We start from the raw sequence: 13031 nt of genomic DNA, 5'->3' as shown, positions 1-13031 counted from the left end.
CTTGGCTACCCCTAGTCAACCTAGAGGAACCAGATCAAATGCTTCCTCTTCTGGAAAGCCTTTCCTGGACCCTCATTTAGGATCCCTAAATAATTCCAGAGCACTTCGTACATCTAAGGGTAGCAATGACTAGCAAGACAGAGACATTTCCTGACATAGCAGGCACTTTATAATCATGTATTGAATGAATGAATGAATGAATGAATGAATGAATGAATGAATGAATAAAGGAACAGGGTAATACTGTAATGAGTGGCTAAGATTGATCCTCACATTTTTAAAAACTTGATGTCAAAGAGTAGAGATAGAGTACTCTTTTGAAATTCACGATCCTTCTGATTCTTCTTTGGGATAATACTAACCTTTATTTTGAAGCAAAATTTTATTTTTAAACATAGGGTACAAGATTAGGAGGAACTAAAACAAAAAATTAGAGTAGGCAGTGCCAAGCTCCCATCAACAGAAACATAAAAAACAAGCAGAAACTGTCAGAGCTAACTTTGTCAGAATTTTGGAATGCAATCAAAGGTTTTTTAACCAAGGAAACACTAAATCAAGAAAAAACGCAACTTAAAAAATGCTCCTGGTGTTCAAGGGAATCTCTGTCAAAATATTAGCTAAACACAAGCTAACATAACAGGAACTGCAGGGATGACACATGACAAGGAATACAGTGTTTGCAAAAGTAGTTTGCAAAAGTTACTTAAAAAGGGACAAATATAGCCTTCAACAATCGTAAAACAGCAAGCCCTATGGAAGAAGAGAATACTGCCTTACGATATTCAAATGTCAAGTGTTTGACAATGAAACCACAAGGCATGCAAAGAAACAGGAAAGTAGGGTCAATTCAGAAGAACACAATCAATTGATGGAAATCATCCCTGAGGAAGCCCAAACAGTGGATATACTAGACAGAGACTTTAAAACAACTATCTTTCTTTTTTTAACTTTGTTTATATATTTTGAGAGAGAGAGAGACAGCAAGCGAGCACAGAGGAGGGGCAGAGAGAATGGGAGAGAGAATCCCAAGCAGGCTCCATGCTGTCAGTGCAGAGCCCAAGGTGGGGCTCCATCCCATGATCCTGGGGTCATTACCTGAGCTGAAATCAAGAGTCAGATGCTCAATTGACTGAACCACCCAGGCACCCTGAGAACAACTATCTTAAATATGCTCAAAGAGTTAAAAGAAATCATGGGAGGAAACCATATGTTAGGCCACAAAACATTCTCAATAAATTTTAAAAGATTAAAATGTTACAAGTTATCTTCTCTGACTACAACAAAATGAAGGTAGAAATCAACAACAGAAGTAAAACTGGAAAATTCACAAATATGTGGAAATTAAATACCACATTCTTAAACAACAATTGTGTCAAAAACGATCACAAGAAGTAGAAAATACTCCAAGATAAATAAATAAAAACAAACAAACAAACAAACCCAAGATATTAGAACTTAGGGAATGCATTGAAGATAATGCTCAGAGGGTGTTTTATAGATGTAAATGTCTACATTAGAGAAGAAGAAATATCCCACATCAGTAACCTAACTTCATACTCTTATGAATTAGAAAAAGAAAAGCAAAATAAACCCAAATCTGGCAGAATGAAATAATAAAGATGAGAGCAAAGACAAATGAAATAGAGAATAAACATAATGGCATCAAAAGTCATTTCTTTGAAAAGATTAACAAGATTGGCAAATGTTTAGCCATAACTGAGCAATAACTGAGCTCTAGAAGAACACAAATTACCTACCTTGACTTCAGAAAAAATAAAATATCTCACAGACCTGTAACAAGTAAATGGTAACCTACAAGTAAGAACCCGAAATGCAAACTTTCTAACAAACAAAAGCCCAGAATCTGATGTCTTCAGCAGTAAATTCTACTGAATGTTTAAAGAAGAAATAACACCAATCTTTCTCAAACTCTTCTGAAAAGACAGAAGAGGGAACACTAACTCATTCTATGAGCCCAGCTTTACCCCAATAGCAAAACAGCTAAAGACATCAAAAGTAAAGAAAATTATAGGATAATTTTCATTATGAATATAGATGCAAGAATCTTCAACAATATACTAGTAATTGGAATCCAACAGCATATTGAAAGATTATACACGATGAGCAAGTGGGATTTATCCCAGGAGTGTGAGAATGGTTCACCATAAGACAACCAGCCAACATAACACATCACATTAATAGAACTAGGAAAAGACAAATACACAAGATTATCTCATTTGACCCAGAAGAGGCATTTGACAAAATCCGAAGCCCTTCAAGAGAAAAACATTAAAAAACTAGGAGTTGAAGTATACTTCTTCAACAAGCTAAATGACATTTACAAAAAACTCACAGCTAACACAATTCTCAATGGTAAAAGATGAAAGTATTTCCCACTAAGATCAGAAAAAAGACAAAGATGCCTGCTCTTACCATTGCTATTCAATAATGTCCTAGAATTTCTAGCCAGAGCAGTTAGGAAAGAAAAGGAAAGATTAGGCATCCAAACTGCAAAGGCAGGAGTAAAGCTATGCTTATTTGCAGATGACATGGTCTTAGAGGTAGGAAGTCCCATAGAACCCACAAGGAAGCTGTAAAGCTGATAAATGAATTCAGTAAAATTGCAGTAAACAAATCAACACAGAATAATTGGTTGTGTTTCTATACACCGGTAATTAACAATCCAAAAAGGAAGTTAATAATTCAATTTCCATAGTGTTCAAAAGAATAAAATACTTAGGAATAAGTATAACCAAGGTGAAAACTTTGTACTCTCAAAAGTACAAAACATTGCTGAAAGAAATTAAAGAAAAAAACAAATGGGGTTTAGGTAACAAAAACTTAGGGAAATAAATAGTGGTGGTGGCTGTACAACATCACGGATGTACTTAATGCCACTGAATTGTACACTTAAAAATGGTTAAAGTGGGAAATTTGATGTTATACATATTTTACCCCAATAAAAATTTAAAAACAAAATAAAATGAAGGGGCACCTGGGTGGCTCAGTCTGTTAAGGATCTAACTCTTGATTTTAGCTGAGGTCACGATCTCAAGGTTTGTGACTTCAAGCCCTGTGTTGGGCTCTGTGCAGACCACGCAGAGCCTGCTTGGGATTCTCTCTCCCCCTCTCTCTCTGCCCCTCCCCAGATCGCACTGCCTCTTTCTCTCTCTCAAAATAAATAAACGTTAAAACAAAACAAAAAGACCAAGAGGATGTACACTTCTCTGATTAGAGATGGAAGAGCCTGTTTTTGTTATAGGCAAAGCCACTTCTTGGTAAATGATTTTGAGGTTGATGTGAAGCCTGGAAGAAAGAGGAAACAGTTTCCTTCTTTTGCATGGTTTTAGAAAATGCTAAGCTCTGTACTGTGGGTAAGTGGCTTATAGCCTTTCCCATCAGGACAGAGGCTTCCAGGGGCTGGGTGTGGGGAAGAACTAGGATAAGAGGTGGCTCTGGGAAGAATGTCTGGTGGGGTAGCATGACCTTGTAACTCTAAGAACAGCAGTGCCTAATTTTCACTGTCCAGTTATAAAGTTTTCTTTCCTCCCAGTATCCCGATGCTCTTATTTATTGAATCTATACTGTATTAATACTCTTTTAAGGCATTACCATGAAGACACTGGTGGGTAAGACCGGGTCTTCTCCCACAAGAAGAATTCATTTTAGTGGGACAGAAAAAGAAACACAAACACATAAATACTTATAAATTACGTTAATGTCATGAAGTGATTAGAAATAGGGGCTGAGAAAGAGAGCAGTTGTGAAGGACCTTATCTTCAGAAACCTCCTATGTGAAGAGCTGAGAGTAGAGCATTGAAGGAAAAGGGAAGAGCAAGGGTCCTAAAGAAGGACAAAACCAGTAGTTATTGAGGGTCAGATACCTATAGGATCTTTGTGGTTAGAGGGTTTTGAGCGAAGACAAGAATGACTTAGTACAAGGATGGATGGAAAGGTAGACATACCGGGTAGAACGTGTGAGGCACGGTCAAAGGTTATTCACAAACTGCTGCCATCACTGAAACTTTAGAATACTTGTAATAGATATGTTCTCTTGGTCTTGGCTACATTTGGCGGCCTGTTCACAGAGAAGCCTGTATAGGCAAGCTCTACAGGTGCATAGGCAGGAGCAAGTCTGGAGAAGCTAGTTGGTTATGATGTGAAGAACAGATCATTAGGAGGAAGGTGTGGCGAAGCAACAAGTAAGATGAATCTGTGACAGAGCTGAACATTCCTTGGAGGGCTGCAGAAAATATTTACAGGTGGGCGTTTGGCAAGAGGCCCATTCTGTGAACAGAAAGGATGTGGACTTTGGTAGATTGGCTGTTACAGGATATAGTGGCCCTGGATGACTGGAGACATTAAGGACATTGAGAATATTTATTTGTTTGCAGAGCTACCTTCGAGGACAGGGATGTCATTGAATGCAGGGATTCTGGCTCATTCATATAATCTTCAGTGCAATGGGCCTGGCAGATAATATATACTCAACAAAAGCAGCCTAAATGAATGGATGGATGAAAGGATGGATGACCATTAGGTGAGTGGTGGGTAGGCAGGGGGAAGAATGGATGGGTATATGGATAGATGGATGACCATTAGATGCAAAGGGAATGTTTACTACTTCACCATCATTATAATACACAGAACCACATGTGAGTCTCAAATTCTCCTGAGTCCCTGCAAGTGACTGCATTGAAATCTGAGCTCCAACTAGCAGAGAATAATATAGTCACAAAACAATTTTAACACAGCCTGAAATCCAGCCATAGCATCCATAAGAATTCAATTTTTTCTGTGAATAGACACTTTTCACTTCTGCTTGGCCAGATATAATGAAATTTTGCTTGTGACAAAGAACAAGCACCACCTCTAAGGTTGGAGGGGGGCCCCAAACAGCCACGTGTGTACTTTAGAACCAGCCCCTTGCCTGTAATTTTAGGAGGAGTCACCTCATTGAGGCTTGGCCAATTGGAGGCTCCCCAGGAAATTGTAAAATTTGAAATGAGAGTTTGAAGAGGTCAATGACCGAATACAGTTAATGACAGAGCTAGAGAATCTGCAGTGAAACATTGCTGCTTGGCTTGGGTCCCCACAGCTGCCCCTGCCTGCCATTTCAGAAGGCCCAGGGCTCAGTGACTCTGTGCATTCACAAAGCAGAAACGGGGCGTGTTGAGGGGACCTCCCACCAGAAGCTCTCCCACAAACTATGGCCATCAGGAAGAGTCCCATGACTCTGAGTCTGGCGGGGACCTGCTTACCTGAGAGGATTCACATTTCCTCATCTCCTTCTCCTTCTTTGCCAGGCGCTTCTTTTTCTTGTGAAGAGGTTTGGACTCCAAAATCATTTCTTCAAGTTCAAAGGTGGGGTCGCAATTCAGCCTGCCTTTCTGCAAGAAAGACAAGTTGGCTCACTCCTTTGATTCCGTATCATTCTACAAATACACCAGGACAAATGGCAAGAATAACACCTAGTTTTGATGGAGCCGTCCAAGAATAAGGAGCTGTGATTCCTCCTTGGTTTCAGATAATTTATTGCCAGCATTGTTTTTCATACTCTTTTTTGATTTTCTATTTTGTATATTTTCTAAACTCCCCATGAGCCCTCAGTGAGTGAGAAAGGAGATCAAATAATAGTTATCTTCCTAAAGTTTGAGCTTGTAAATTAGGTTTCTCAAAGTGTGTTCTCATGATCACATAGATCAGAATCACCTGAGTTGTTTGCCCAGCTTCTCGTTTCCCCAGCCAGACCTCCAGAGTCAGCGTTTCTGAACATGAGGCTGAGGAAAGTACATTTTTAACAACCTCCCCAGGTGATTCAGATTGACAATAAAGTCAGAGAATCATATGTAGAACCCCTCCTGAGGCAGCATCAATGGCTAATTGCTGTGGTGTGGCGTGTAGGAGGAAGAACGGAAGCAACAGGAGATGGGTCTAGATCTCCATGGTGTCATGCGTCCATCAGCCAAGGTACACCTGCCCCTACCAGATTCTGCAACGTGGCCAACTGAGATCTAGACCTACCCTCTTGTTCCATGAGGTAGCAACTCCTTGCCCCAGAACTCCACCACACTGCCCACTCGTGTCGCCCACCTTGCACCTTCAGCCGACCCACCCATCCATGCCTCTATTTGCACATGAAAGATCACACCCCCACAAGCCCACAGCTTGCGCCTCCCTTGGGCTGAACAGAAAACTCTGAACTGTCTCAACTGTCCCCTTTAGGAATTCATTATCCTGCTGATCTACCTGATACTGAATGTGTAGAATTAGACTAGAAGAGGGAAGCTAGAGGCCTCATGTGGGCCCTGCGGCCGAAGCTTCTGGACTCCAGCTTTACCAGCAGTCTGCAGAAGGCCACAGATGTCCCTCAGCCAGGTAGTCATCCAGTGGGAATTATTTCCCTTTGGCTATTAGTGCTTACAGGTATGGCTCTGTGGCAGAGAACCACCTAAGGAAGAGGGGTGAATGGTAAAAATAAATCCAACATTTTCAATGCTGTGACCCACAGAACTCCATGGACACAAATTTCTATATCTTTGAAATCAGAGAAAACACTGTTTCCTCAACGAGAAAATTCCTGGGAATGACTATTTGGAGGACTAGAGCTTCCTTCCAGTAGAAGCATGCCACAAAAAATGGTTAGGAGCTGGGACTCCAGACACAGATAGACCTGGGTTAGAATCCCACTTGGCCACTTGCTAGCCACGTGAACTTTGGTGGCCCATTTACCATCTTCTCATCTGTAAGACAGGAGTGGGGCTGTCTTCGGACACCGGTGAGGTTATCTAATGAGACTCTGTGTGTAACTGAATGAGAGTTGTGATGGGTTGGTTAGGATTGACTCACATTAGGAATAAAACCTGGAATAAGCCTCTTCTGCAAAACTGCATCCCAGTTCATGTCATTCATATATGGGAAGTTCTGAACGTCGGACAAGTGAGAGAATCGTTGGTCTGGATTCAGCTCAAGTAGCTGCCAACGGAATACAAATACCAAGATCATCATGAAAGTCAAAGTGGGGCAAAAAATCATACAAATTCCTTCTAAAAAAGGTTTCAGGTGTAGAACTGAAGGAAACAAGGCAGCGTCCCCCTTCCTTCACCCTATAAACAAATAGTATAGGTAATACATACATAAATAATGCGATAATGCATGAATAGAATAAGATATAAGTTGGTTTTTGCAGTGTGGTGAGTGAAAATAGACTGTCCTACTGAGTCAATCATACCTTTGATTCCTGACTCCCCTACTTTATTTATTTATTTAAAAAATTTTTTTTACATTTATTTATTTTTGAGAAACAGAGACAAAGCATGAGCGGGGGAGGGGCAGAGAGAGAGGGAGTCACAGAATCTGAAGCAGGCTCCAAGCTGTCAGCACAGAGCCCGGCGTGGGGCTCGAACCCACAAACTGTGAGATCATGACCTGAGCCCAAGTCGGGAGCTCAACCGACTGAGCCCCAGGTGCCCCTGACTCCCCTACTTAATTAACTATGGTCAAGCTTGTCCTCTCAATCTTCATTTAGTATATATTGAAGGGTATAATTGTCTATTTCATAAGGTTGTAGCTAGGATTAAATGAGCCATGTACACAAAGTACCTAAGAGAAGGTCTGTTCTTATTAGGTGGTGAATGCTCATGCATTTCTATAAATGAAATTCATTTCCTACTAAAAGTTTTAGCTGTTCATATTGCTAATTCATCATCAAATAATTAATAATTATTAATAATTAGTAGCGATTATTCTTGCTATTAATATTATAGCAACTGTTAATATTAATACTTAATAAAAATATACTGGGTGTGACAAAGATGCAACCAAGGTTACTGTTTACAATTTTGGGTTTTACTAACAGGGATTAAAGATTTTCCCCTCACATAACCACTTAGAGCCAGTATCACATCAGTCCTGTGGCCCAAATGGGAAATGTCAGTTCTCCTTGAGAACATTCCTGGAGACTATAGCTGTGGATCATCAGGGTGTAATTGTGGGGTGAGGAGGGCTCTCTTGGAACTGAGGAAAATCTGATTATGGAAAATTCCCCCACTATTCTTGACATTATCAATATCCCTATTCCAAAACAGGGAAGTTGACCCCAAAGACAAGAAGTACAAGTGTGAATCTTCGGCCCTCAAAGCTCTTGTCCATAACTGGCCATGACTTGTGTAATTTTCCCTCTTTGAAGAAAACCAAGCGCATCCTCTGGGGCTCCTCATTCTTTGTTCCATACAATCATTCAATACATATGACTTAGCTGCTGCTACAATTGCTACTAATCTTTTCCGTGAACATGGAAAATCTGACAGACACTATGGACCTCATTTATTCAAGTACCAGATTTTCCCACCTGTCAGACTCTGTGCTAGATGCCGAGGACAACATGGTGAAGAAGCCTGACATGCTGCCTCCTCATGTGGCTTAGAGGACAATAATCATTAACCCAAGAATCACACACATGCAATGCATAGTTTCAAATTAAAAACAATGATATGAAGGAAAGACATTGCTATGTGAGCTTATAACAGAGGAAAGCTGCTTGAGGAAGTGATATTTAAGCTGAAGTCTAAAGCTGTGCTTCTCAAACTGTATAGAAGGGCCAATTATTTCTGTTTGTTTTAATTTCCAATCCAGTGAGATCCATACATGGTCTTACTGTGCATGGCTAATATGCAGAGTTACACCATGCACAACTTGTGACTTGTGTTACACCCTGTTCAACGAGATGAGTCCACTGACCATGTACTCAGAGGCATCAGCAGTATCAAACTGATACAACAATCTCTAAAGGCTTCTCTCAATTTCTGGACTTCCTGTGGACCAGTAGGAAGCAATGCATGAGCTTGAACCAGTCAATGAATCCCAGTGAGTAGCACTGATTTTTATAAAGGAGGGAGCTGGTAGTGCTGGGGATGGAAGCACTGTTCCAGGCAGAGGGACTAGCAAATGCAAAGGTCTGGTGGTGAGAAATTGACAGATGCTGGTGAGGAGGAGGAGGAAAAGGAGAAGAGAAAAAGAAGGCTGAAGCAGTTTATGTGTAGTCAAAAGGGGAATAAAAGTCCAAAATAAGGCTTGAGTGGCTTAAAGGCTTTAGAATCTTTATACCATACCAACGATTCTGATCTTTTTTCTGAGAACAATGAGAAGACAATTAATTTTGCTTTGAACAGATCGTTATGGGGCAGGGGGGAGAACAGACTGGAGTGTGAAAAAGTGTACAGGACAAACCAGTTATCAGGCAGGACGTGATGGCAGTAGGACTGGGGGGATAGCAGTAGAGATAAAGAGAAGTGACAGATTCAAGAGATATTTACGAAATCAGATTACAGAACTTAGCGATGAATTGGAAATGGGGGAGATGAGATGGACCATTTCTTGTTTCTGGCTTCCATAACTGGATGGATGCAGAGGCCAGTCACCGAGAAAGGGAACATCACACAAAGTCCAGGAGACAGAGGTCAGGGACTTCATCTTGGACATAGTTGAGTTTGAGATGGCTGAGCAAGAGGACACCTGTGTTGCCTTCATGAAACCATGTGTTTGAAAGCTGTTCGGTGCAAAGCCCACTCTAGAAATGTACATTGTCATGACCGCCTCCAGTATTGCAGACTAACTTCTTCCCTCCAACCAGAAAGCATGCTTCTTTTTACCACTTCCTTTTGTCATGCTGTCCTCCTTCTTACCTTCTTAAGTAGTGACACCATTTCCTGTGACCAGGCAGAAGGGTAAGTCACAATAGCCGTCTCAAACATGTGCGCGACTTCCTTGCTGGATGCACCGGAGCGAATATGGTATGGTCTCTTGGGGGAGAGAAGCAGTAAGAGTCTTCATTTTTATAGGGAAAGAAAAAAATGTTGCTTTGCAAATGTTTCTGAGCTAAATTTTCAAGGACTAAAATCTCAGTATCATTTTCTAATCCCTTCCAGCTGATTGTTGTTTTCATATGCAAATGTGATCTGTTGCCAGCTCTCTTAAAAAAAAAAAAAGACACCAGAAATCTATAGTTTCTTGTGAAATCTCAGAATTTTTAAAAGTAGCTAAGTCCATTGGGCCAAATGAAGCATTTCTATACGCTAAATCCACCTCTGAGATACCAATTTGGGACTGTTTTGTAAGGTAACTTATACAAGTATTTACATAAAACATGGGACAAGTGTTCAGTAAATGGAACTTAAAAAAATTGTCCCTTACATGTTGATTATAAGGAGATCCAGCATTTTACTCTGCATCTCCTTGCACTTGTTTGAATCAATAATAAGTTCAAGATAGAATGTTACCCACAGAGCTTCATCCTCCGTCCATAGTGCTATAAGTTGCTAGTTCCAAGGAGAGGGGTAGGGAATTTTATGATAAGGCAAAGTACTTTCACTTCTGAGAGAACCAAGTTCTTCTATATACTTAACTTGGGGGAAAAGAAATCAAAACAGTGGCTTTGTCATATTTTTCACAGCTTTCCACTAGAGGGCAGTCTTTACCTACATTAATTTCTCTATTTCATAAACTAGATTTGTAGGATTTAATCTTTTATGCGAACTGTGAGCTACTTAGGGCCAGAGATTATCCCATACTCATATGTGTGTCCATTGGACCTAACAGGTGCTCATTACATGTTTGTTGAATGGACAAAATTGCCATATTAGATTAACCAACAATGGGACAGTTAATATGGACATGTATATTTATCAAGTGCCTGGCCCTTCAAGATACTTAATAAGTGATTGTGGGCCTATGAAACAAATTGGAAGAAATAGAAGTTTATTTTTTTCCTGTTATGAATCAGTATTTAAAGGTAATGTAATGGGGAGGGGGTGCCTAGGTGACTCAGTCAGTTGAGCATCCGACCCTTGATTTCGGCTTAGGTCATGATCCCAGGGTTGTAGGAGCGAGCCCCACATTGGGCTCCGCACAGAGCCATGGAGCCTGCTTAAGAAAGATTCTGTCTCTCTTTCCCCCTGTCTGCCCCTCCCCTTGCTCGTGTGCTCTTTCTTTCTCTCAAAAAAAAAAAAAAGTAACATAATTATAGATGGCTAACAGACACATGAAAAGATACTCCATATCACTCATGATCAGGGAAACACAAATCAAAACTGCAATGAGATATACCTTCACACCAGTTAAAATGGCTAAAATTAACAATACAGGAAACAACAGGTGTTGGCAAGGATGCAGAGAAAGGGGAACCCTCTTACACTTTTGCTGGGAGTGGAAACTGGGGCAGCCACTCTGGAAAACAGTATGGAGGTTCCTCAAAAAGTTAAAAATAGAACTACCCTATGACTCAGCAATAGCACTATTAGGTATTTACCCCAAAGATACAAAAATACTAATTGGGAGGGATACATGCACGCACATATTTACAGCAGCATTATCAACAATAGCCAAAGTATGGAAACAGCCCAAATGTCCACAGACTGATAAATGGCTAAAGAAGTAGTATACACACACACACACACACACACACACACACACACACACACAGGAATATTACTCAGCCATCAAAAAGAATGAAATCATGCCATTTGCAAAGATTTGGATGGAGCCAGAGAGTATCATGCTAAGTGAAATAAGTCAGAGAAAGACAAATACCATATGATTTCATTCATGTGGAATTTAAGAAACAAAACAAATGAAGATAATGGGTAAAAAAAGAATGGCAACCCCAGCAACAAACTCTCAACTACAGAGAACAAATTGGTGGTTACTGGAGGACAGGTGGGTGGGGAGATGGGTTAAATACGTGACGGATATTAAGGAGTGCACTCGTGATGAGCACTGGGTGTTGTATACAAGTGGTGATTCACTAAATTCTATACCCGAAGCTAATGTTATGCTGTATGTTAACTAACTGGAATTTAAATAAAAACTTGGCAGAAAAAAAAGGTAATGTAATTCAGTGTTTGAGCTTTGAAGGCAAAAAGGAATTGAGTGCTAAATTAAGGCACTCGATTGGAGTTTCAGTTCCTTCGTCTGTAAGATGAAGCTCCTTTATCTGTAAAATAAACCTCCACGTGAGATTGTTGGAAAAACTGAATCACATAACATGGGTAAAATTCTCCACAAAGCAGCTAACACATATCACACACAATGCAGGAGAGAGATTTTCATCACTCTTGAACATGGGGTAACAAGGGTGGATACCAATGTCAATAGTGAACACCAAGGTGAGTCATGGATAGAGGTGATGTGAAGAAAGGCTTAACTCTGCACATGGTATATCAACGTCAAGTTACTTGGGGAACCACAGACTGCTAGGAGTTGACCTCTAAAAAGGAGACTGGCCAGACTTTATTTCTTTTATCCAAGGTCTAAGCATACACAGTCGTATGTATTTTCTTCCCACAAGGCTGAATAAAGGGACTATAGGTAATTCATTTGTCTTGGTAACAATATAGTGGAAATAACTCATGGAACTCAATCTCAGAAAAGAAATGCTAGGTACCTGGTCACCATACTCAATGCTTATTGGCTGTTTGCTAGCCAAGGGCAATGTGGGTCACTACGTGTGACTCATTCCATGTACACCATTAAGAGCTGGGACACGTTCGGCACACTTCGGCTTCCAGGATTCTATGCATGCGCACATACATCGTTTCTTGTTTCTAATTTTCTTCATTTCTGCTTCTAAACTTACTGTTTCTCAGACAGCTAGAAACATAACATGATTTGATAAATGAATACATTAACTGATGAACGCCACAGGCAACTAACTGGTTTAAGTGGGCTTTTTTTCCATTTACTTTAGAAGGCCATGTGACTGAAGCTAGTATTAAAAAACATCCTCATGGTCTGTCCACTTATTAAAAATAGTCAATCATCATCTTTGCCTAAAAAATAACTTATTTTTCTAGTTCAAAAATTTAAAATCCATGTTCATTCATCAGCTACCAGAATTGTATATTTATTCATTTTCCAAATATTTATTGAATGCTCATGATGTTCCAGCACCTCTGTTGGGCACTGGGGATTCAATGAAGAATAAGACACATTATTTCTACACTGGTGAAGCCTATAGTCTATTTACAAAACCTGTA

The 13031-nt window shown here is 40.2% G+C and overlaps 1 protein-coding gene across 1 annotated transcript in view; it reads right to left on the bottom strand.

Annotated features, from left to right (window-relative positions):
• The window catches only part of STK32A (serine/threonine kinase 32A), a 133159-nt gene that overhangs the window by 11542 nt on the left and 108586 nt on the right, over positions 1 to 13031 (bottom strand). The window contains exons 9-11 of the mRNA XM_043590425.1: positions 9684 to 9800; positions 6850 to 6975; positions 5262 to 5390 (exon numbers count right to left, since the gene is read on the bottom strand). Coding sequence (XP_043446360.1) covers positions 5262 to 5390; positions 6850 to 6975; positions 9684 to 9800 — 372 coding nt within the window. The remainder of the gene's footprint in view (positions 1 to 5261; positions 5391 to 6849; positions 6976 to 9683; positions 9801 to 13031) is intronic.

Source organism: Prionailurus bengalensis, chromosome A1 (genome assembly GCF_016509475.1).
Source record: "Prionailurus bengalensis isolate Pbe53 chromosome A1, Fcat_Pben_1.1_paternal_pri, whole genome shotgun sequence".
Taxonomy (NCBI): Eukaryota; Metazoa; Chordata; class Mammalia; order Carnivora; family Felidae; genus Prionailurus; species Prionailurus bengalensis.
Note: the sequence above shows the minus strand (reverse complement) of the source record. Positions and strands in the feature narration are given on the sequence as shown.